Source organism: Triplophysa rosa, linkage group LG24, assembly GCF_024868665.1.
Source record: "Triplophysa rosa linkage group LG24, Trosa_1v2, whole genome shotgun sequence".
NCBI classification, from domain to species: Eukaryota; Metazoa; Chordata; class Actinopteri; order Cypriniformes; family Nemacheilidae; genus Triplophysa; species Triplophysa rosa.
Window position 1 is genome coordinate 13863392 of NC_079913.1, and position 27748 is coordinate 13891139.

The following is a 27748-nucleotide window of genomic DNA, read 5'->3' on the forward strand; positions in this document are numbered from 1 at the left end:
TGTCAGGTCCCCACTTCCCATTCTCCGCTCTACCATCAGGTCAGGCCATGAACTGCATCCTGCTCGCTGTGGTAACCTTGGAACAATGAGACAAGACTGGCTGAGAGTAGAGTACTGTTCTGTACTCTTTGATGCAACAAGTACATCAGTTGTGTTTTTGGTTCCGGTTGATCTAACTAATGCAGCCTAAACCCTCTGAAGATTTATATTATGGAAGAGTAGTGTATGCAAGATTAAAAAGATGCGTCTTTAGTCTAGATTTAAACTGACAGAGTGTGTCTGCCTCCCGGACAGTGCAGGGAAGACTATTCCAAAGTTTAGGCGCTAGATAGGAAAAGGATCTACCACCTGCACTTGATTTTGAAATTCTAGGTATTACCAACTGACAGGACGCCTGAGAGCGTAATGCACGTGAAGGACTGTAATACAAAAGGAGTTCATTCAAGTACTGAGGAGCTAAACCATGTAAGGCTTTATAGGTAATAAGCAAGATTTTAAAGTTAACGCGATGCTTTATAGGTAACCAGTGCAAGGTTGACAGAACCGGGCTAATATGTTCATACTTTTTTGTACGTGTAAGAACTCGAGCTGCCGCGTTTTGGACCAATTGGAGTTTTTGTAATAAGCCTGCAGGGCAACCACCTAACAGTGCATTACAGTAATCTAGTCTTGATGTCATGAATGCATGAATTAACTTCTCTGCATCTGAGATTGACAGCATATGACGTAGTTTAGATATATTCTTAAAATGGAAAAACGCAATTTTACAGGTGTTGGCGACGTGGCTCTCAAATGACAGATTACTATCGAATAGAACGCCAAGATTCTTTGCTGACGACGAGGGTTTTATGGAACATCCGTCAATAGTTAAACAGTATTCTTGGTTGTTACTTATAGCAGTTTTCGGTCCAATAAGTAACACTTCCGTTTTGTCCGAGTTCAGTAATAAAAAGTTGTTACTCATCCAGTTTTTTATATCGACTATGCATTCCATTATTCGATGGAACTGCTGTGTTTCATGAGGCTTCGAGGAAATATAAAGTTGAGTATCATCAGCATAACAGTGAAAGCTAACTCCGTGTCGCTTTATTATATCTCCTAGAGGTAGCATGTATAATGCGAAGAGCAGAGGCCCTAAGACTGAGCCCTGTGGTACACCGTACTGGACTTGCGATTTGCGTGACACCTCATTGTTTATTGCTACAAATTGAAAACGGTCGGATAAATAAGATTTAAACCATTTCAAAGCTATTCCCTTAATGCCGACATAATTTTCGAGTCTATGTAGGAGTGTGCTGTGGTCAATGGTATCGAATGCAGCACTAAGGTCTAGCAGCACCAATAACGAGATACAACCTCGGTCAGACGCCAATAGCAGATCATTTGTAACTCTGATCAAAGCAGTCTCTGTACTGTGACATGCTCTAAATCCAGACTGGAATTCTTCATTGATGTCATTCCTTTGGAGGAAGGAGCATAATTGAGTTGAAACTACTTTTTCCAGAACTTTAGATATGAAAGGTAGATTCGATATAGGCCTGTAGTTCCTTAGTTCTCTAGGGTCGAGTTGGGGTTTTTTGACAAGGGGCCTTATAACAGCCACCTTATATGCTTTAGGCACATGTCCTAATGTCAGAGATGAGTTAATAATACCAAGAAGAGGATCTATAATTTCTGGGAGCATCTCTTTCAGTAGATTTGTAGGTATAGGGTCTAGTATGCATGTTGTTGATTTAGATGATCTAATAATTTTAGACAGCTCATCTTGATCTACGGTATAAAATAATTGCATTTTCTCCTTAAGGGCGCTGTAGTTAGTTTGTTCAGCGGGTTTCACTTCTGATTGCATTGTTATAATTTTTTCTCTAATATCTTGGATTTTATATGTGAAGTAGTTCATAAATTCATCACTGCTATGCTGATATACAGGATCAGAAGTCACTGACGATTTATTTTTTGTTAATTTAGCCACCGTGTTAAATAAAAACCTAGGGTTGTGCTGGTTTTCTTCTATTAGTGATGAAAAGTAGGCGGATCTAGAAGTTATTAGGGCTTTCCTGTATTTTCGAATACTATCCTTCCATGCTGTACGAAATACCTCTAATTTAGTTTTCTTAAAGTTGCGCTCCATTTTTCGGGCCGCTTTCTTTAGAGCCTGAGTGTGTTCATTATACCACGGTGTGGGGCTGCCATTTTTAATCTTCTTTAAACGTAGTGGAGCAACTTTGTCTAGCGTTACCGAGAAGGTGGAATTAAAATTTTCAGTGGTAATGTCAAGATCTTCAACGTTATTTCTCATGATTTGAGACAATTCGGGCAGATTATCGAGAAACGCATCTTTGGTAGTTGAAGTTATTGTTCTACCATATTTGTAACAATGAGTTTTATTTGCAGCCGTAGGCCAGTGAAGCAAACATAATACCAGATAATGATCCGAAATGTCTTCACTCTGCTGAAGGATTTTAACGTCGTCCACATTTATACCGTAAGACAGTATTAAATCTAAAGTATGATTACGAAGGTGAGTGGGTCCTGACACATGTTGACTAATGCCCATGGAGTTAAGAGTGTCTTTGAAAGCCATTCCTAAGGCATCTGTAACGTTATCTACGTGGATGTTAAAGTCACCAACGACAAGGAGTCTATCTGCGGCCAGTACTAGTTCTGATAAGAACCCACCAAATTCTTTAATAAAATCTGTGTGGTGCCCTGGAGGCCTATATACAATAGCTAGAATCAATTTAAAAAGAGTTTTATCTTTAGTATTAGGTGTTGAAACATGAAGAACCATGACTTCAAAAGAATTATATTTAGAGTTCGACTTCTGGGAAATGCTAAGAGAGTTATTGTAAAGTGCTGCGACACCTCCCCCTCTGCCTTTTAGACGAGGCTCGTGTTTATAATAATAATCTTGGGGGACAGATTCATTTAAAGCAATATAATCATCTGGTTTTAGCCATGTTTCTGTCAAACAGAGCATGTCTATTTTATGATCTGTTATCATATCGTTAACAAAAAGTGCTTTATTAGAGAGAGATCTAATATTTAGCAATCCGAGTCGTAACAGTTGATTATCTGTATTTTGTTCATGTTTAGTTTGTTTAACGTTTATTAAATTACTTTCAAGAGGTTTACGCATTATTTTATGTTTGCTAATCCGGGGGACAGACACAGTCTCTATTTTGTGATGTTTGGGAGAACGGATTACTACATGTTGTACATTTTGTGTATTCTGCGACGTGAGACGGCAAGCAGACAGTTGGTTAAGCCATACTGTCTGCTCCCTGACCTGGGCCCCAGCGAGTCAAGTTTTAGCATTAGCATTAAGACTTTTTGCCATATTTCTAGACAGGATGGAATTCCCAACCCAGGAGGGATGGAGACCATCTCGTTTCAACAGGTCAGGTCTGCCCTCAAAACTCTTCCAGTTATTTATAAAAACTATATCATTCTGCAGGCACCACTCAGACAACCAGCCATTTAGTGATGATAATCTGCTACACACTGTAAAACCCTGTATTTATCGGGTTTTACACACTGTAAAACCCGATAAGTTAACTTAACTCAGATGAACCCACACAAGTTAAGTTATTCTTTTATTAAATAACCATAAAACATAAACAATACAACGGTTTCCCAGATATAGCTACAATGTGGCAAGGTGTCTGTATCCTTGGCATACATCCATGTCCAATGTCCACATCATCATTCAACGTAACATCATTCAACAGTAACACACTCAAACTTTACATTAAAAAAAACAAGTATACTTTTGTAAGCATTTGTAAAATATTTTCAAACAAATAAAAACTTGACTTAAACCTTACACATTAACTTGTAATGGGCCTTAACTTCTCATTCTGCATACCCACAAAGTCTTTATGGACAGTCAAATTTGTTAGACAACTCGTTTGGGTAGCCTATATCCAGGGCCTAAATCACAGCAAAGAGCATCAGCCAGTCTGACAATTTCTCTGATGGGTTTTCTGTCAAAACAAAAATAAGAAACATAATTATTAATTTTATAGACTTCAGCAAAATAAAACTTTAATATTCATTGTAGGTCCTATTAAAGGGTTAGTTCACCCAAGAATTAAAATTCTGTCATGGATTACTTTTCATACTCAAGTCGTTTCACAACCATAAGACCTCCATTTATCTTCAGAACACAAATTAAGATCCAAAGTCCAAGAGCTTGGCGGAGAGTAAAGCTGAGGAGAGGAAATAATTGAATAAAGTCATTCTTTTTATTGTGCATAGATTATACAAGAATAGTGAAAAATATCAACTGTTTTCCATGATTAACCGACATATAAATTCTCAACAGTAAGCTCACTTTCATACCATATCTTCTGAAGAGTGACCCTCAAACAGTGTTGGGTGTAACTAGTTACTAAGTAATTAGTTACTGTAATTTAATTACTTTTCCCTTGAAAAAGTAAAGTAAGGGATTACTCTTGTTTTTTCTGTAATTTAATTTAATTACTTCTGATGTAATTAAAGTAAATACTTTGTGTAATATATGTGTGTGCAGAAGAGGAATTTACATCAAAATTCAAAGTCTAACTTCAAAATCCGTGCTTTAATGTATAATTCTCACATTTGTAATTAATAATAATACTTTATGTAGTTTTATATTATTTATTTGAATGAATTAAAAGATCCGTTTCATGTCTATCCTTGAATCACTTAACTCATCAAGGTTGATGTAGGATATAGAAAGTAATTAGTAATAAGTAATTAAATACTTTTTGAAGAGAGTAACTTGTACAGTAATCTAATTACATTATCAAATGTGTAATTAGTAACTAGTAATTCATTACTTTTTCAGAGTAACTTACCCAACACTGCCCTCAAACATATAGACAAGGAGACCACGAAGAACAGTGACCCATCTGATTTCGGACGTCAACATGCACCTTTAAGAGAGAAGATATTTTTAATTCACTGTGGATAATAATCACACAGCCATATAACAATTTACATCACCCAAAAGTTCAACCAAAGATAGCCTAATCCAAAACTATCTGTAGTATGTTAATCAGGCATCAAAAAATGTTACCAACTAACCTGGAGGTCATAAATCCAGAACTTCTGTGCAGTGTGAGTCGCTTTTACCTGAACAAGCTCTTAAGTTGGTCACAAGTTGTTCCAACACAAAACAAAGGTGTTTTTTTCTGGTTGATGTTTGTTATTCTGTAAAGTTTAGCAGAGATACAAATATGGGTATAAGAGAGTACAGTGTATATATTTTATTAATGTTCTAAATTGAGAAACCATAAAAAGAAATTAACTATAACATTCAAACCATATGCATGTCAATTAAGTTAGTCAGAATCATTTATTATCAATGTACCTAACAGTTAACTGAAAACTCCACGGATTAGCTGGCTGCTTCAGTTTTCACCTGAAAAGAGGCAGGATAGAAAAGTTAGTTAGGTTACAATTTTTGCAAAAACACATTATCAATGTTTACTTAATTTTACTGTACAGTTTGCTTAATAAAATAAATGTTAGAAGTTGAAAAGCAACATAAAAATCAAAAGACATAAGATTGTGCTGCCTGATTTGGGTTAACGTTAGTTTTGAATGGGAAGTAATTTAGCACAATCTCAGATCGTCAGAACAATCTGTGGACTAATAATAATAATAATGATAAGCTTTGCTGGTTGGACCTGAACTACATAAAACTTTATTCTATTTTTGAATTTTACCTGACACATATCTACTACTTTAAGTTTAACTAAGTTTTAAGTTTGCTAACGCAAGAAAAGACGATTGTTTTTAACTTTAAACTTAACAACAGACTCAAATAGATGCGAGACACTGAAACCCAACTATGACGGTGCTGTTTCAAAGAGATTTGTCGCAAACTATCATCTTAAAACGTTAACGTTACTCGAAAATGCACGCAAAGTAACAGCTAACGTTAGCCGTTTTGGGCCTCAAATCAATCACTGTCGTCCGCATGCACAAGACATTTGCACTATGTAAAAGCCAGATAATTTAAGCATAGTTATTTTAACTAATATGTTTGAGTTCAGTTGACTCATACTTTTAAGTCTGATAAGTGCAGCCATGATAAACTTAGATATTTGAGTTATCTCAACAAGTTAAATCTAGAGAAGTTAACCTAACTCAAAATGTTAAATTGTAAGTTGATAACTAATTGGCGCAATCATTTTTTACAGTGTAGCGGCCACCGTAGTAAACCCTAAATTTTCTGCTCCTATAAATTTCAGTCAGGGGCAACAGTGCTCCTAGTAAAAAATTGAGTCTGGACCCCTGTCATAAAAAACAAAATGATCAAATGTACACTTCTGAAGTTTGGTAAAATGTTAAATCACGATTATTTTGCTCAAAAGTTTTATCACGATTAATAAACACGATTATTTTGCCAGTTCAGAACTTTTGTTTTTAATGTTTATTAGGCCTATACTTTACAGCCAATGAATATGTTATAATCTGCTGCCATTGAACTTTGAAGCTATGTTTCAAAGCACGCAATCAATCATCTAAACACTCCACCACAAGAATTTTGTGACCTTCGGAATGAAACCTTGCTACTCCATTTTGATTTCTTGTTCTTTTGTTTATAAATCATTGGTCACTTTTCATGTTTGTCTGTGGGTTTTGCAAAAAAGTATTAAAATAGTAGAAATGCAGTGAAAAAATGTTGTGTTTGTATTTCCTGTAAAGTGCCAGTTTAAAAGATACAAGTTTTGCAATGATTTTCTGACCTTATCGCAGTGTTTCTCAAAGTGTGGGGCGGGCCCCACTAGTGGGGAATAGAGGGGAAATGGGAGGAAATTTTGTCATTTTTGTGCCCATCTCTATTAATTCCTTTATTTATTGACCATACACTCAAAACATTGACACATTTATTGGTAAGTCTAACTTAAAACAACATCGGACAGTGAAGAAAATTTCACATGAGCCATAGTAGCCTACGAGAATGATTTCACGTCGGAATGTAAATTGAAGCAGAACAAAAACTTTATTGTGGAGAGGCGGTAATGCGTATAAAAATTAGCAATGGATACGTTTGTGACATGGAATGAATAGAAAACTGGAGATTCAACACCAGCAGACTAGTGTTGTCACGATACTGGAATTTCTAACTTCGATTCAATACCTAAAAAAATATCGATATTCGATACCATTTTCGATACCACGGGGAATAAACTGCCATAGCAATAAGGCCCTAATAAGCAATAGCAATATAAGCCTTTTTAATTTTTATTTGAAGTTAAATTGAACAAGACTAGACAATGAGGTATATATTTTTACATTATTTATTAATTGTTAATCTAATGTTAATTTTACGAATACATTTACTATTTAAAATCAAAGTTGTATTTGTCAGTATTAATGGACCAGACCCTGTTGAAAAAACCAGCCTATGCTGGTTTGGTATGTTTTGATGCTGGTTTGCTGGTTTGTGCTGGTTTAAACTGTTCATGTGCTGGTTTAAGATGGTCATATGCTGATTTAAGATGGTTCTTAGCTGGTTTAAGATCAAACCAGCATCGATCAAAACATACCTTACCCAGCATATACTGGATTTTTCAACAGGGGAGCTTACATAAATAGTTGTATTTTTTAACTAACATTTAAAAGAGATTAATAAATACTTGAACAAATGTATTGCTCATTCATTGTTCGTTAATGTTAGTTAATAGCCTACTGTAGCGAGGAAGGCGGGGCGAGAGCCGTGGGGCGAGTAAGGCGGTCGCACAGCTGACACTCGTTGCCACTTACGCCGCCGGCCCCGCCTTACTCGCCCCACGGCTCTCGCCCCGCCTTCCTTGCTACACCTACATTTTTATTTGGCTAAATTGGCTTTTATTCACATAGGCCCATACTGTAATCATTGATCAGCGCACATATAGACAGAAACGCAAACTTAAACGCAAGAACTGTTGCAGAGACTCCGCACTGGACATCTTTCTAACATTAACAACGTTTAACCGGAGCGAATGAGACGAGTCGATGAAATCATTGAACAGCGCACATACATAGAGCGCTATGGTAAACACGGAAGTGCAAACGTGTATCACACGCGAGAACTGTTGCGGAGACTTTACCCGCACCAGCATTATTTCAAACATCAAATTAACCGGAGCGAACGAGACGAGTGGATGAAATCATTGATGAGCGCACATAAAGACAGAAACGCGTGCATTAAACATGAGAACTGTTGCGGACTGTGTACTAACATAAACAACATATAACCAGGGCGAACGAGACGAGTGGATGAAATCATTGATGAGCGCACATAAAGACAGAAACGCGTGCATTAAACATGAGAACTGTTGCGGAGACTTTGTACTAACATAAACAACAACCAGGGCGAATGAAACGAGTGGATAAAATTATTGATCAGCGCACATACATGGATCGCTATGGTAAACACGGGAAGCGTAACGAGTGTGCACCATGCCAGATGTGTTACTGAGACTGGCCATCTTTTCTAACATAAACACGATTTAACTGCCACAAACGAGTCAAGTATGTGAGAGGAGGCGGGGCTCTGTTGTTATGCGTTCACGTGCAGTGTGTGTTAACTCACTGTCGGAAAAGAGAAAGAGAGCGGGAACGCGCAGCTGATATCGATACGTGGGACATGGGTATTGGAACCGTTTCAGATTCTTCAGTATCAATACTTATCGAAATATCGATATTTTTGACAACACTACAGCAGATTGTGGACCACAAGTTTATAATTTTGTTGGGACGATTGGGGATGGGTGGGGCTCGGAACCTTTCCATACCTTCAAAGTGGGGAATGGCAGAAAAAGTTTGAGAAACACTGCCTTATCGGGAGTTTTGTGCTTGCTTTTAAAACATTAATATCACAACGATTATGATCAATTAATTGAGGGAGGCATAAATCATTATCACGATTAAAATACGATTAATCATGCAGCCCTAGCTTCACATATAAAGTATTTACTGTATCCTTATTACAACTACCATGGACAGAATTGTGGTTAATATTTTTTACATTTACCCTTGTTACTGTAAAAAATACAACTTCAAATTGTTCTGCCAACAAAGGTAAATAAAGTAACTTGAACAAAGTTTTTTTAGTAGAAGAAGAAGAATGTAATATTTTGAGTACGCTGAACAAAATGAGTCTACATGTGGTACCAACAAAGATTCTTTTGTTGACTGTACTTAGATATCTATGTGATTGTCCAAAGCGCTTCAAGAAGTTTGACCAACTTGCCAAACTGTGTAATCTCAAAAAACAATTCTAGTGTTTGAAAGTTCCCAGGATGCATTGCAGAATTTTCAATTCGCCGGTTAAAATGATTGCTATTAAAGTGCCTGCTGGCTATATTTTTTGTTTTTGTTGTCATTGTAAGTTACCTTTAGTATTTAGAGTTCCTTTTTTAACTATATGATGTTTGATGATTGTTACCATGTTTGAGGCCTGAAGTCGCAGTGAGGCCACTACTAAAAGTTTAAAACACAAACAGCTTAAGCAGTTACTTAAGTAGAGTGTGTATATAATAATAGAACAATTATATATTAAAGTTATATAAAACATAATCTTTTGAGTTGGGTCAACTAAGTCCATAGTTGAGTGAACTCAGAAATTTGATTTTAAGTTGGTTCAACATTTTTTTTTTCTATTGACAGTCATGTGACATTACTCAGTTAATTGAGTTAGGTGAAATAATTGGCCAAAAGTTGAGTAAACTCAAAATTTTTTGAAATTTTAAGTTAACTTTTCATTTTTTTTACAGTGATCGCAATTATGAAAAAAGTGCTTTTTTTGTAAAAAATGAAATGGGTGAAAATGGGTGTTGATTGAAAAACATGTTTTAGGTTGACAATCAAATCAAATTCTGGATTTACTGTATCTTTGTGTGTTAAAGTCAAATAATCTCACAATATGTTAAATTGTACCTGACAACACTTTATCATTATGAGATTACTGTTGCGAATCACTTGTAAGGCTTATTTTATATGAACTTGTAATATATATATATTTTTTTAATTACAGTTTTAAATATTCTTTAAACTGCTGCTTAGTGTGCAACCTCAACACAATGGGCCAGTTGCATAAATTTAGCCGCTAATTTAAGACTGCGTCTTAACCACTAGTCTCACTGACTAGCAATTAGTTAGGACTAATCAGTCTTCCTTTTCACATTTCAGTTAGACCAATCTACCTTTTTATGAAGGTTTTAATGAAAGAAGTTATGACCAGTCTTGAAGAAAAAAATGAGATGACTAACTTCTAAAACTAGTCTAAGCAGTTTATGCAACTGGCCCAATTACAGTACATCACTACTGTACTGTATATTAAATCAACATAAAGGTAATATTTATTCTTAATTGCATGTCTTATTGTGAACTAAAGGGAAAAATAATAATGTAATAACTAACAATGTAATGACTTTTTTAACGGTTTTAACCAAGCCCTCTTGTTTTTCAACCCCTCCTATCTTACCAGGCATCATGAACAGTCCTTTCATGAGGCACTTCATTTTTGGTGATAAGAGTCCCGCCCTACATTTTATTATTTTTTATTTAAAAATCGGTTTCACTCGAAAAACATTATTACTAAAGTTAATGAATGATGATTCATATTTTGTCTTTAACAACTACTAGTTCAGTTCAGATCTGTATACACAAATACAGTTGTCACTATTTGATATTTCAGAGTAAATCCTCAGAAAAGTATTGACAGCCGTATTTAGCTGCAATATGTACATGGTCATTGTGTGGCTGATTGGAATGGTTATAGATTTTTGAAAAGTGGGCGGACTACATTAAAATCAAGAGTTCCACCTTCTGTCTTTGCTGAATGCACTCAATGCATGGAGTGCTGCCTACGTATTTCCGGTAAAATTTCAGGGGGCGGGAAAGCTTCCGGGTTGTATTCACCCATAGCAAATGTGCTTTACCAGCGCTCGTTTTGGGGGGAATTAACGTGTAATATAGATAAGTGAAATACATCGTATTGTTAAAATACTATATATTAAACATGTAACGGTGCTATAATACAAAACTTTAATTTAGTCATGACCTATAGCGTTTAAATACACACGTGACTGTGGTTATGTCAGGCATGGCTGTGTCGTTTTATGAAGCTTCACAGAGATTTAATAATGTTCCGAGCATGGATTTACATTATTACAAGTAAGGATTTAAACCTTAACTGGTACTACAGTTTGTTGTCATCACGTTAAGAGTGCAGATGTGATTGAGCCACAGCACGTCAGCTACTGAAGATCAAATGGTCTATTGGTGAAAACGTTAAAGTTAGCTAAGGCTAAAGAATAAACGTAACACTGTGGATACATACATTTGGTTTTATTTGTACAAATTGTGATGTAAATAAAAATAATGTAAATATATACTTAGACATTAATGTAATGTACATATTTGTTTCTGTACGTAATATGCATTATATGTGCTTGTGCAGTCATCCATATCTTAGTTCTTAGTGTGTACTTTTTGTGTGTAACTATTTATGTATTAATGTAAGCTTGTATATAATAACTGATACAGAGAAATTGTCTGGTAAAATGCAAATACAAAAACTATTAAATACGTCAAACAAATGCTTTTGATTTAACTAAGGTTTCATATTGGAATATTGTAAAGTGAAATATTTAAAATGATTAAAATGAATGGACTATATGAAATTCTCACAATACACAGTAAAAATGCTCACTACTTATTTCAAAAGATGTCCCTGTTCTTCTCATGTTATCCCGGCTCTTAACCATTTCTCATATTTCTTGTGGTTAACAGTACTACTTTGTCTGTGATCTTTGGAAAACTTCACAAAATTTAAACGATAAATTGAAGCTTAAGGTCAAAGCTATCCTTTGGTGTGTCCTGTTCCTAAATTTTGTGTCTTCTCTGACTTCATCATAATTCTGAAACATGTCGTCCTCTCCCTGATCACCTGTCATCTGATTCTGACTGGGAGCTGAGAAAATACATATAGCCTAGTATTAATGATTTGAAAATCACACTCGTAACATAACAATGAGGTAAGTGAGAACGTTAAAATTTATTTTAAAAAATCAATGTCATCAACTTAAGGTGAATTGTGTAACACAACAAATTAAAAACCGATTCAGTATTTAAACAATATACATTTTATGAGCCAAGCGATGTCTGTTTCTTTACAGCAAACCTGCATATTAGAGCCATATGACAGATGTGTCTTACCGGGAACTGTGTTATTGATATCTGGTCAGATTCATACAAATTTGTTGTTTAAAGGTAAAGGTATTTAACGGCTGAAAATCTTTGATAAACTCCGTGTAAAGATGATGCCATTCAGTGTTATCCAGCCTTAACGTTACGTGTTACATGCTAATAGCAATAGCATCCAAGCTGTCCATGTGTTTTTAAACGTAGTTTGAAGTACTTCTCCATTTTAATTGACAGGGGGCAGCTGACAGTCTCACAATGCTGACGAATATCGTTTATTGTAATCCGGCAAATTTTGTGCAAGCAGCGAGTACAAATATGAATCTTCTCCTCTGTCATGTTCACAGCTCTAGGTAGAGATGAATGGCTTCCCTTGGGGCAGCGGATGTGTTTTCGCCCCCTGAGTGTAAACGCGGAAGTGGCCGTGCATTGAGTGTATTGGATTTTGTTAAGGTTTGCTCATGACTATTTATGAAGGAGTTAAATAGAAACAACCCTGAGAGACATCTGTCATGTTAATTCATGATTCAACACAATCACGTGCACAAAGGGCTGGGTGGTTTAGTGTATAGAGATGATGGCATTAGTGGACTTCTTCAGATAGATGGGTTTATGTTTACTCATGCACATAAGACATCTGTTAGCGTGTTAAATGGCCTTTTTATAAAGCAAGACTCAATAGCCATTATTTTGAAAAGTCAAAGCTGCATTCACTACCGTTCAAAAGTTTAGAATCACTTGACCGAATTGCTTTTCATGATCTTTTAATCTGAAATCATATCTATGAATGTTGAAATTAGTTATGTAGAGAAAACAATTTTCCTGCATAGATCTGTATTTACTCTTGTGAAACTGCATTATTCTTGAGATATTGTCATATAGTATACAGTATAAGCATAGACGGGCATAAATATCCTAGAGCCACTAGATGAATGCATTGTTTGTGTCAACCTTGTTACATTCACACTCTTTTGCGGTTTAATGCTAAAGAGGTGAAAGTCACTGATATTTCTGTAATAAAGTTGAATCAGTCAAATAATTTGAAAAAGTTGAATATAAGCTTTCAGGCTGGAGTGTCAAATTTGCTGATGTGTACAGATAATGTGTACAAACAGACGGTTCAAGAAGTGACATCATGTTCATTTTATCATATATGTTTGTCTTTTAAATATACTGTAACAGTAATCACTCATAAAGGAAACAGATTCTTTCCATTTTTAAAATGTTTTGGTTATGAGCTCATATGCATGAGCGGTTGTTTTGCGTCCATGTTTTCATTATTGGTCATTTATTTTTCCCTGCTTGACCCATGGGGCGGCAGTTGGACACCTTATGTTTCCGTCCTGTCCGTGACCTCACGTGTGCAGTGAGACCTTTGATCCAGGAAGTGGTGATCGGGCTGTCAACCAGTGTGGACACTTTCTGCATTTGTGCAACTCAAACATACTTATTTCACACTTTCTGATAATGCACAGCTGATTGTGCAAAAAATCCCTCATTATTCCTTATACTCGAGAGACATTTTTATCCTGTTAGGACGAACACTCACTGGATATTAATAGGCTTAGAAATGCGATAGCATGATTCTCTATGTTACAACGTGTAAGAAAATAGGCTTGTTTGTACCTGTTCTTTAAAGTTAATTTGCAAGAGAAGCTCTATTAGTAGAAGAAAGGGATGGTGACAAAACCTGTTTCATGATATAAGTAATTACATTTCATGCCAACGATATGCACTGTTATATAGTTACATATAGAATCCCAAGCCATGTCCACCTCTTTTATGTTTATTTTTCTCCATGTTTTTTTTGTCACACCCAGTCTCACCTGCCACTCGTTTTAACCTGCAGAAACGCTGCATGTGAGTTGACCACGCCCACTTATTTTCTTTTTATTTTTAATCAGGGACAATGCACATTAATAAAACATACAATATGTAAAATGCACTAGATTTAGCCAACACTGGCTAATTTTCATCCGTAGTCCCTTTTTTGGCAGGTTGATGTTGAGGATATTTAAATACCATACACGAAATAGAAAAAACTGTTGCTGTTGACGTTTATTCCGTTGCAGAGGCATACGCCGTAATACCTTGCAGCCCTAGTAAAAACACTGAAATCTGAAATTGAAAATTGAAACAACATACTTTGAATAAAACCATTGCAACTATAAGATATGGCTTAAAGGGACAGTTCACCCAAAAATAAAATTCTGTCATCATTTATCCACCCTCAAGTTGTTCCAAATCTGTATAAATGCTGAACACAAAGGAAGATATTTGAAAGAATATCGGCAACCAAAGGGATCTCAACCCCCATTTATTGCAATTGTAGGGATGAGATCTGTTTGGTTACTGACATTCCTCCAAATAGCAGAACAAAGAAATTTATACAGGTTTGGAACCATCTGAGGGTGAGTAAATGATGACAGAGATTTCATTTTTAGGTGAACTATCTAGGGATGCACAATAAATTATCGGCAATATCGGTATCGGCCGATAAATGGTCATTTTTAATGTTATTGGTATCAGACGATAAATGGTCATTTTTAATGTTATCGGTATCGGATGATAATAAAATTTAGCCTGATATGTTATAGCCGATAAATCATAAATAATTTCCTCTGGTTAAACTTCTTCGGCTGCACGCTGCTCACAGTTAAAATACAGTACAGTACATTATCTTTCTGTAGTGATCATTCACTTACTGCTATTAGCAAAACATTTTTGATGTAGGTACAGTATGTAGATAAAGTATTTATAAATGTGTAAATTATAGGAGCAAAAGCATATTGTTTGAATTAAACTGCTGTCTGAATGCTTTCTGTTTTGAGACCTGTTAGACACGTGGCTATAAAGAAAACATTTCTGGGTTGCTCTGGAAGAACATCTATAATTTGTTTATTAAATAAAAAATATACCAAAAAAAGGTTAAAGAATCGTTAATAGTGTAAAGTAGGCTTTGTACATGATTTTCATGGGGAAAAAAAGAGAACTAATGATGACCTTGTTTTCTGTCAATGTTTTCAAATAAAAGCAGATGTCCACTTTTTGCCTTTTGTTTCAGTCTTAGGGAATTTTATATTAATATTTAGATACTGTAAATCGGACATATATCGTATATACATACTGTATCGGTGCATCCCTAGAACTATCCCTTTAAGTCCCTCCTTCATTCTACATGCCATTATTTGCTCATTTTATTGTCTGCTAGCCTACGTGAAAATAATCAGATCAGTTATAAAAATACAGCCCGCCTCTCCTCAAAAAGCAAAATGATTTGAAGCATTATTCGTGTTCTTTGACAAGATAATTAAAAAATATTTAAAAAGATACATTGGCAAACAGTGGTACTATTGTAAATTTGTAGATAGTGCAAGGATGACAAACAGAAATATTGGCGAGCCAAATATGCTCTTATTCACTCATGTGGCCACTTAGGAATATTCTGTTCCTGCAACCTTAGACAACCTTTCATTGAATATAAATGGTAGAGAGATACAGAAGAAAGGGTAATTTCCATGAACAGGATGCATTTAACCGCAGAGCATAGGTCCCTGATCATGTTTCCCTTTAGAAATGTTTGACAAATGGTCAAAGGATAAAAGTGTAGTCTCACATAGCCAGACTTATGACAACCAAAGTAGTGTATCTGGTTCGCATTGCATCTTAGCAGGAACCACCTCCTATACAGATATGCAAACAGATGTGCAAATGCTTTGGCAAAGTATTGCAAACGTATGCCACCATTACAAATGCATATTTAACAAATGCAACGTTTTTGGCATAATGTTAGATAGCCACTGTGTTGAGTTTTCTGTGCAATTTGCATCAGACAGTCTGTTAACGGTCTGAGGGTGTGTCTGCAACAAGGGTAAACAAAGGTAGGAGTTCAACTTCATAGTACACTTGATAGGGGAAAAAATCTATAATTCGTAATTGTTATAATTATAGTGTAATAACTACAGTCGTTGCCTGTTCCTGTCAGTCAGTGCCTTAAAACAGGTAGGTCTAACAATTGGGTGTTGCTGTCTGCAAATTTTGCAAATGTATTGGATTGTTATTGGATATCTGTTACTCATATTTGGTATTATAAAATGAATAATCCAATTATTCAATAATAATATTACAGTATCCAAATTCAATGCAAGTGTGATACAGAATCGGTACAAAGTATGTTATCCGGGTTAATTTGAGCCCTTCTTTTGAGCTAATGGCGCAGTTTATACTAAATTAAGTTTCCTTAAACAATGATGTGACCTCAAACATTTCTATTCATATTATTGTTTTCTTTTCAGCCATATCCACTGTAAAAGATTGTTCTGTAAAATAACGGTAAAATGCTGGCAGCAGAGACGCCAGTAATTTACCGTAATTTTACGTTATTCATGCTGTTAAATTATTTTACGGTATATTGCTGTAAAAACGAAATACAGTGCATTGCTGTTTTTCCCGTATTTAACGGTAAAATGCTGGCAGCAGAGATGCCAGTAATTTACCGTAATTTTACGTTACTCATGCTGTGGAATTATTTTACGGTATATTGCTGTAAGAATTAACGACAGTACATAGCTGTTTTTTAACTTAATCTTTATTGCACAATATTGTCCTTTGGGCTACACATGTCTGCTTAACATAAAATATGTATAATAAAAAAATATTAATAAAATTATTAGCAAATGTTTTAGAAAGGACATAAACAACTTTTTTTATTTAAGAGCAGCAACACAAATAAAGAATGACTCAAGTACCAAGCAACCAAGTTAAGTTTTTCAGTAGCAAAACAAATAATTGAAACTTACAAATAAAAACAATGGCAATAAAACAGGTTAAATAACAGAGGCTACCCCCTTTAAACTTGACATATTTAAAACATGAGAGTACATTTATTAAGAGTCTTATGAGATACTGAAGGTGCTGGCATTCAAAAATGTAATTAGGAACTATCCATCAACCATCTATTGCAGATGACCATAACGTTGGTTGCTTGTTTTTCTCCCTGATGTATTCCATGGAACACTGTAAAACAGCAGAAAACAAAAAAATTATCAAATTAAATTTAATCAACATTTAGATAAGCGTTGACACTAAACACTAAATATGCAGCGATATAAGGCTCAAATATGTCGGAAATGAGAGGTGAATAAATGGCTAATTTTCCATGTGACCAATATCAATATTATACGGAGCCCTTTTAGGGACATGGTGGTGGAAAAAAATGAGAGGGAAGAGAAAAATATTTTTTAAAGCTTTTGCGTTATCTCGCAAAACTTTTGCGTTCACGCGAGAAACATTGCGTTCTCTCGCAAAGATATTTGCGTTCCCTCTCAAACATATTTGCGTTATCTCGCAAACATATTTGCGTTATCTCGCAAACACTTCATGTTTAATGTCCCGCTGGCAGAATTTAAGACTAGCTCCGTAGGCTACATAAACATTGGTCTGTAGTCGCAGATTCCCGGACCAATAACTAGTGAGCTAAACGTTCTTATAACACAAATTACACCTCATTCTATGTAACGTAAACAATGAACTTTAAATTAATATTCCACAAATCGAGTCTTTTATTGATCTCAGGCGGGAGCTGGCTGAGACATTACCGAAGGGATCGTCTGCAAAGTGCAAAACACGAATATCATTAGGCTACTAATAATAGTCATTAACTTCAGTGTTACATACTATAGTATAACTAAAACCAGTTTAAATTCAGCAGGAGAGCATTAATGTGTAAACTGAATTTGGTGAGACTTCAGTGTGTAACATTTAAGTTATTAATTACTATTTTTGTAGTAACGCTTTTCGGATTTACAGTCACTTTGCCGACGGTTCCTTTGGACTTGTCCATGTCGCCTGCTCAGATGATATCAATTTATATTCTCGTTTTGAGGAAGACTGGGATGTAGATCCTAATCTAAGGAATTGTGTGTTATTTGTGTTATAACAACGTTTAGCTCACGAGTTATTGGGAATCTACTATAAACCGCTCCATTGTTAATGTACGGAGCGGGACAACAGGACGTTTGAATGTTTTGCAAGATAACGCAAATATCTTTGCGAGAGAATGTAAATATCTTTGCGAGAGAACGCAATGTTTCTCGCGTGAACGCAAAAGTTTTGCAAGATAGCGCAAAAGCATTAAAAATATTTTTCTCTTCCCTCTCATTTTTTTCCACCACCATGTCTAATCATTACGCAAGTGATGCTAAATCAATCTGTATTTGCTAAACACTCAAACTGTCAGTTTGCTTTCCTTTCAAACATAAGCCACAATTAAACGGAAAATCATTGCAATTTCAAACATTACGTTTAGTGGTGATTTGCAGCTACTGTTATTAGCATTAGCAACAGACTGTTTAAGATTACTAACGTTAGCCAGTTTGCAATAACCACAGTTATGAAAGTTCAGAGATGACAAAACAAGCCGATAAAACAATGGGGTCTGTAAAATGCAAGTAAATATGAACATTTGGGTTATATCTCGGAGATGACGAGCCCTTTTTAAATCGCGTAAGTTACTTACTAACTACAGCTTGTTAGGCAGCGATTTCAAACATTACTTGATAATACTTCCTTTCTGAACCACATACTCTCGATAAAAGTAAAAAAAAATGCTTTATTTACCGTGTAATTTGAAAATGCAAATGCAGGTTGGTGCAGATAAAGCGCTACGGATGGTCCGTCCTCGCGTGGGTCCTCTTCGGGCAGAAAAGTCTGACATTTGTGGGAAAACTCCACCTGGCCAAAAGTACCTGACTGAAAATGATTCGGGACGCTAAAGAATTGTGAACTTACTGAACTGATGAAACAATCACGAACTTTCACAAAACTAATTCTCATGCTCCAGAAAAATACTGCATTGTACTGTTATTTACCCTCTGATATTTTCCTATGCTAAAAGGATATGCAAAAATATTCTGTTGACATTAACTGTTCTTTAATTTAGAAACAAATGTAAAAAATAGGATTTGTGGTATCTTTCACGATTTTGTTTGTTTTTTACATACAAACCCCAACTGAAGCAACATAAAATTGCATGTTTTAACCATGTGAATTGTAATTTAAATCTAAACAGTGTGATAGAAGTCAAAGTAAAAAAAAAATGCTAACAAAATACATATTTATTGTAGGACTGAGTAATACAATAAGTAAATAGAAAAAAACATATATTTTTTGCAGTATTTCAATCTGTGTACCACATGTGTAGCCTATATATAGGCCCTATATGTCTGATTGTGCCTGTTGGGTTTCTGCGTATACTTGATGGCTGATTTGATCATATTTATGCTTGTGCTTGGTAATCAAGGGATCAATGTTTGTGAAATGCCAATTGTGTGTAATGAGCTGGAGTGCAAAAAAGTCTGCCATTTTATAATTTTTAAGACCGCATGTCCACTGGGATGGACATTAAATAAATTAAATCCTGTGTTGTACAACTCTAAAATATCTTTAGATTCTTTTGAAAAACATAACATAATCAAATAAAATATAACCGGGGCAAGACAATGAGGTTACCATTAACTTGGTAAACAATCTGTGAGGTATTATTAAAATGATAGAAACATGCAGTTTTATTGGTCTAAACCAAAATAGACATAATGTCCATTCTTATTGAAGCAGGGTCTGAGGGGGTTAACACAGCCCACAATGCATTGCATACAAGTACAACAGTAGATTACTGTTGACAGATGGCTGTAAATTAACAGTAGTTTCTTAAACTGCAAAATAATGCCCAGGATGCATTGTTTTCTACAGTATATTACTGTTTTAACAAAAAACGGTATGTTACTGTCAGAATTTGGCTGTTTTTTAACAGCAAGCCCAGGATGCATTGTTTTCTACAGTATATTACTGTTTTAACAAAAAACGGTATGTTACTGTCAGAATTTGGCTGTTTTTTAACAGCAAGCCCAGGATGCATTGTTTTCTACAGTATATTACTGTTTTAACAAAAAACTGTATGTTACTGTCAGAATTTGGCTGTTTTTTAACAGCAATTTTTTACAGTGTAGATTTTTCTATGATATGGTTATTACTAAGGCTGTCAAATGATTAATCGCGATTAATCGCATCCTGAGTAAAAGTCTGTGTTTACATAACATATGTCTGTGTACTGTGCATATTACATTTTGTTATAAACATACACATACGTGAATAAATATTTAGGAAATATTTACACGTATTTATTTATATTTACCAATAATTTTAATTATATACTGTATTAATATTTATATTTTTCTTAAATATATGCATGTGTGTGAATGTTTTTATAAATACAAAATATGCACAGTACTCATTTATTATGACATTATAATATTTATATACATATATCATGTAAACACAAACTTTTATTCTGGACCATCAATCTTGATTAATCGTTTGACAGCTCTAGATATTGCCTTTTATAAAATTATAAAAACTCTAATTTAACAGAGGCAAATTACAACTGTTATCTGTTGTTTGTAATTGGAATTTAGTTTAAGTAGAATCTGTAAATTAATTTAACATCTCACAGTTTATAATGTTCAGTGACTGAAATCTGTAGTCACCTGTTGACCTGCCAACAGAAATGATGACTCTCGCAAAGAAATGAAAACTGGAAACAAGCCTCACGACTGTAGGGTGTGCTTAAGTTTGTTGTTTTCGGAACATCATGACAGTTTATTTTGGTATCCAAGAAAGTCGGAAAGTGTGTGATATTTTATAATCTGTTTTGCACCTCATATTTTTGGTATAAGTCTGCATATTACAATTTGGTTTGAGGGGGAAAATACACAGATGTAATATCCCCAGACAATGTCTATACTTTCATCTCTCAAACGAGCTGTAAATATCATTGTGAGCAAAAAATATAATTTACCTATAATGCTGCCCTAATAGGCTTGCTTTTTTCTGAAGTAGGAGTCATTTTATCATCAGCACTTGTTCATTTGCTTAAGTCTGCTTTATTGGAATTGCAATTTACTTTCCATTTCACATTATTTACGATCACCAGTTCTTGGTTCATTATGTGGTCATATGAGAAGTTATGAGAGGTCAAATGACCATTAACAGACCAACTGGACTCTTTTGCCTTTGGATAATGGCCAGATAACCTGCAGAGCACGGTCATACCCAGTTCAGTCATGGCTTTTTCTGGGAATATGTGAAGCTGTGGAGACTTTGTCAGTGTAATCACAGTAATGAGGCCTGTAGCTTGACATTAACACGGTCAGTCACATGATCAAGGCCTGTCAAAAGCTGATGTGCATTTCATGTCTTTTAAACAGTGTGTGACCTGCCCTGCATTTCTTTCATCCACCTTTGCTGGTAGACTTTAACTCAACTCAACTCAACTCAACTTTATTTATATAGCGCTTTTACAATTTTCATTGTTACAAAGCAGCTGTACATGAGACATATTGACTATAAGCAAAATAATTAAAGTTGTACCTGCAGAAACAAGAAAAGGTTGAAAACACAGAAGACAGACATACCCACATACAAAACACTCCACACACACAATATGCACACGTACTAACACACATAGACATAGAGACACACACACACACACAACTTTAGAAGTTAATTCCCTGGTTACAAATGTTAAGAACAAAGCATCGTTGTGTACATAGAATGATTTTCTAGCTGTTCTTTTCTTTCTCTCTGTCCTGATGTCACTTTCACGACAGTACTGCTCAAACACGCTTGTGTGTCTTGTCTTGCAATGTGACATCTCCAATGTCTCCATAGTCAAGGGTTAAGCCTGTCACCCTTGGCCTTATGTGTGCCTGTGCATTCTGTGCAGTTTAGAGGGAATGCATTAACGCATATTTAAAAAATAAACCATACTACAATGACAATTTTAGTCCATTGTAAAATCTTTAAGTGTTTTGTGGACATATAAATTGGTCTCGTAAATGTTATTTAACTCCAGCTACCTCTTAACCACTGATGATGTCATCAAAGAGAGACCATACGACGACCCTGCCTCAGTGACTCTGTAATTATACATATTGTAAAAGATATTGTGAGACATTTACAAGAGTGCAATACACTCCCATTTCCACTCCCTGGACAAGGAGTTCACGTAAGTTTTAAATGTGAACACCCAATGTTTATTTGAAACTGACTGACACATAACACTAAAAACCACTCGAGCATTGCAATTGCAAAGCATTACCTGTAACACTCAAAATGCGAATGTGTAAATGTGTAAGTTTGCGTGTGCGAGATCTGTTTGCTGCAGAAGGATGGTGTTGGACGTCTTGGATTAACGGCATAAGCCGTTCAAAGTCTGAACAAAGGTCTCCTGACCAAGAGCAGAGAAAATAAGAGCAGTGATTGGCTCTTATGCTGGGTTACACCAAATGCGAACAATCGCGTTCCACGCTCTTTATTACTCGCGGAAAAAGTTCATTCTTTTTACGCGAGTGACGCGAACTGACAAATATTTTCAACCTTCGTGGAAGACGAGATTGACGCGTGTTCGCGGTATTCATGCTGCCCGATTCGCGTCATTCTCATCCCCTGCTGCGAGTTCGCGTCTATTGTATGTAATGTACTCGCGCAAATTGCTTAATTCGCGTTTGGTGTGAACCCAGCGTTACTGTAGCTTTAGCGTAGCTCATGCTCTCACAGCCATTCATGCTACAGTTGAAAATGAGCAACTGAGTCTGTTGTTAAGTTTAATATCATCGTACCCTGTTAAAAGTGCTCTAAATGTTGTTACACTGAGCAGAATGGAATTTTAACACAATCCCTTAGTTTGTATTACACATAAATTGATATTGTACTGTAGTTCATTGCAAAAACTAAATTCAACAATTAGTTACTATATCAAGGTTATTACAGAAAAGACTCAGTCTAACTAGTCTAGCTATTATTTTGTTAAAGTGTTTGTACAATTTTGGATGTATGCAGTATTTAAAACTGACAACATCACAATAACAAACCAGAATATAGCTAAAATGTCACAGCTGTGTGTGTGAAACACTATAAAGACAGCACATAAAAGTCACATTTAGTTGACAGCCTCAAATGAGACTGTGGAACAAATTTTGCATATTATACAGTACACCATAAGTCAGAAAGTACAGTGCTGTTGTGAATTTGACCATGAACCTGAATAACCCTGTTGTATAGTTCATTCAACTCTTTCATTACAAAATAATCCTTTAATATTTACATATTTAAAAAGTACTAGGCAAAGCAGAGGTCATATAGATGAAAGGTTTAATAACGAAAACAGAAAATGGGAGTAAATGAATCCCAGGGTGTGACTGTTTACCTATCGGGTTGCCAGAGTTTTCTCTCTCTCTCACAGAGGGCCTCTGTTCATAAATGGGCTCTGGAATAGAGTGTGTGTGTGTGTTTGTGTGTGTGTGTGTGTGTGCGTGTGTGTGTGGGTGTGTGTGTGTGTGGCATCAAGCTGAATTTCCATACACAAACAGCAGTCATGATCCTCTTAAAGGGAAGTTTACTCTACATCACATGTTTAGACACAAATGGAGCATACAGTATGTTCTGTCCTCTGAGTTTATGACCATCCTTCCATACATCCTCTTTGCAAAAAAAAAACATATTCTGTCCAAAAACTGTATGGAACCTGCATTTTTAGTGTCAGTAGTTTTGTTGGAGGCTTTGGATCAGGATGAACAACACTTGAGAAAGTGGTGAATGAGGTTTAAAGGGATCCAAAAATTCTGTCATCATTTACTCACCCTCTTGTTACAATGAAAGTAATGGGTACCGCCCTTGTTCGGTAACCAGCATTATTCAAAATATCTTCCTTTGTGTTCTGTGGAAGAAAGTCATACAGGTTTGAAATGACAAGTGGGCGAGTAAATGATGACAGAATTTTCATTATTGGGTGAACTATCCCTTTAAGGGTTTGATTTGATTTACTGTACACAAATCAGCTCTTCAGCACTGCTTGTTTTACATGCTTTATGTTTAAACAAATAGGACTGTGTTTTGATAGCACCAAAGTGAAACAGAGTTTAGGCAAATCTAATAGAAAAGCAAATTATCATTTAAATATGGACCACTTCGGATGACGTAAATAACACTGGTTCAACGCTGGTCCTGTAGAACTTCCCGTTTCAGTTTTTTAACACTACACAAACGTTTGAACAAAATACAACCAACAGAATGTTCATATAAATGTATGAACATTTATAACCAAATCAAAATGTTAAACGAATATATAGATTTGATTGTGTATCTGAGATTTAAAAATAAAAGAAATAAAAATGAAACCGGAAGTGCCTTTGGACCATTATTTACATCTTCCAAAGTGGTCTATATATTGATTTTATGTTAAGGCAGAATTTAATTTAGTGATACACTCAACTGTACCAACCGACTTCAACATAAAATACATTAATCAGTTAAATGTTTTTTAAATGCTCTCTGTTTTTCAGGATTCGTCCACAGTTGGCAAAGGAAAAGATAGAAGGATGCCACATCTGTACCTTTGTGACCCCTGGGGAGCCCCAGGTGGTTCTGGGAAAGGACAAAGCCTTCACATTTGACTATGTGTTTGATATGGACTCGCAGCAGGATGACATCTACAGCAACTGCACTGATAAACTTATCGAAGGATGCTTTGAAGGATATAATGCCACTATCTTCGCATATGGACAGGTAAGGCTAAAGCACTAAAGCATTGTGGTGACATCTTTTCAATAATCATACAAGTGTTTTACGGGATGGTGATGAACTGAAGGTCTAATTGTTTTTCTAGTCGGTATTAAAATGGACAGATCACATTTTGCCTATAATAACACATTTTAATTGTGATATAAAATAACTGTAATTCGGCCCTTATGCTTTGAAGTTTTCATTAAAACCATTCTAACTTGAGAGAAAAAGGCCTTCAACACCATAACTATACAGTAAACCGCTTCATCGGACGCGCGTGCCGGGATTGCAGTGAATTTCCGGTCTGTAGTGACTAATAATATAACTACTTATATTGTATTTAATTTATATTATCATATTATTGTATAATAATTGTATTAAATAAACGATTTGTTGAATTTTGTTGTACGTTCATTTTATTAAATAAACAATTTGTTTATTTAAGGGGAACTCTGACCAAAAATGAAAATTCTGCCATTAATTACTCACCTACTCAAGTAGTTTAACATCTGTAGGTCCCCCATTTTTCCCAAAAACGCAATTAACGTAGTTTTGGAAGCTTTCTGACTCCTTAGATTGCAATGTAACCATTCTTCAAAGCGCTGAAAGTACGTAAAGACATCGTAAGATAGTCTACGCGACTCCGGTGGTTTAGTATAAATTAATATAATGCGACAAGGATACTTTTTGTGCGCAAACAAACAAAACTAACGAATATATTAAAAAACGTCCTAATTTGAGTGTTAGTTTCCAGCGTGCGTTCCCGAGAGCCACACGACAGTGCATCCGGTGTCAGCATCAGCTTGCGTGGTCAGAACGTGCATGCGTCGAGCGATGTGGACACTGGATGCACTGTCATGTGGCTCGTGTGTTTGGTTGCGTTGCAATCTATGGAGGAGTCAGAAAACTTTCAAAACTACCTTAATTTGCGTTCTGGGGAAAAACCGAGGTTCTAGGGATGTTAAACCACTTGAGGGTGAGTAAATAATGGCAGAATTTTCATTTTTGGTCGGAGTTCCCCTTTAAAGAAACTGTATGGGACATTGACATCTAGCGGTTGAGCTTGATATCACAGTCTAAATTCAAAATATTGGAGAGACAAATTTAGCCAAGTAACGGTTCTTCTCGGTTTCTTTTGCTTGTTATCAGAAATAATCTACAGGCACTCTATTGTTTGTGAATGTGTACTGGAAGTTAAGGGTAGTCCACGAACGCGCGCATGTGCAGTAAAGTTTGTTTATGTTGTCACTTTGAAACCGTCTATAACGGTACAGACCAACAGTAATATTGGGATTGCTTTTAGAACTGTTTTTTCCCATTGGATTTATGATAAAACACTACTCAAAATGTACATTTTACGTCATTTGAGATGGATAGTCAATTCAGTGCATTTTAACTGAAGATTATGAGGGTACATGAATTTGAAAGAGAAAATGACCCACATTGATAAGCTTTTTACTATAAACGCTGCAATATTTCAGGAAAAAAGGGTTGTCATTTTTTATCTCACTGGGACTTTAAAGTAAACATAATATTATCATACGACTTAGCTTCACCAAATACAGTAAATGGTGTTTTTAATTTGTGTTACAATATGTCGATATAGTACGTCAAAATCTTATTTCAAAGAACAAGAAAAATCATGTTTTGAATTCCCGGACTGCTCAAAAGAAATTGAATGACTTTTACTTCATCAAAGGCTGATGTGTTACTTTTGGCAAGATAAATTATTATGTAATTTAAATGTTTTTAAAATGTCTATTCTCTGTTGTTACAACAAACACCTGGTTAATGTTTATTTTACTGTTCTCTGCATGGTACACAAGCCTAAGCTGCTTTTAGCTGTGATAATTTGGAACGTGCTACACATCAAGAAAAGCAAACAAGCCATGAAGCGTCTGTCAAAACCAGAACAACGGACATGTTCTGACAAGAAGCTGTGGGTTTCATCATACTAATGGATTACTAAGAGCCAAACCCCTCAATCTAAATACAATTTATGTTTTGTCCAGTGTGTTCTTTCGATTTATGACTAAAAACTTTCCCTCGTGAGAACCCCAAACATCTCATCATTATTTCTCTGGCTTTTTATTCATTCTCCTGCTGTTGTTTAGGCTCTTCCTGTCAGCATCTCTTTCCCAGGGTGACGTGTGGACAGGCCTCTTTGTGTCATTCCTCTCTGTGTCTATAGCAACAGGGACCCTGAACCCCTTTTGTCTGTGGTCGCCCCCTCGGCGAGCCATGCTAACAGAAAACGTCTCTGCTTTGTATTTATCACACAGCCAGTAGCATGGCCATGTGTAAAATTATTAGAGTAAATGTTTCTTTAAAGATGCTGGGTAACAATGCATGGAAAAGGACTATATGTATAAAATTAAATAGTAAAATTGAAGTGAACGTATATTTCATGATATGCGCAACATTTTGTTAAAGGTGAAACAATCATTTTTCTTAAAGGACTGAATACTGAGACACATCTATCTTAACGTTTTAAAGCATTTTTTAATGTTTTCAAAGCATATTTTTCCATAGTCAGCGAATTGTCACTTCCATAACAGAATTGTCACATCCATAATGGTCCATTTTCCTCATAAATGGGCTTGAAAATTAAAATATAGTAATTTTATGTTCAATAAGGAGTCATCACTTCTCCATTTGTTGGGTATTATTGCTTCTGGTTTGCACATTTTAAAGGGGCGATGAATTAAGACCTCAATTTTAACCCAGGCTTTTGTTATATAAGAGGGAATTGTATTGAAGCGAACATCCTGTAAGTGTCAGAATTGAAAACGCCCTTGTTACTGAAATTACAACTGTTATGGACACCAGGCTCAGGGAACGCCAGGTCCTGGAATGCACCTATCTATGTCATTCAGAGATGGGAAGTAACGAAGTACAAATACTTCGTTACTGTACTTAAGTAGATTTTTCTGGTATCAGTACT

General features: G+C 35.6%; 1 protein-coding gene across 5 annotated transcripts in view; it reads left to right on the forward strand.

Moving 5' to 3' along the window:
• Positions 1-27748, forward strand: part of LOC130547656 (kinesin-like protein KIF21A) — a 64409-nt gene that overhangs the window by 5825 nt on the left and 30836 nt on the right. For all 5 annotated transcript variants that reach the window (XM_057323784.1, XM_057323786.1, XM_057323787.1 and 2 more), the window contains exon 2: positions 24585-24807. In XM_057323784.1, the coding sequence (XP_057179767.1) occupies positions 24585-24807 (223 nt within the window). The remainder of the gene's footprint in view (positions 1-24584; positions 24808-27748) is intronic.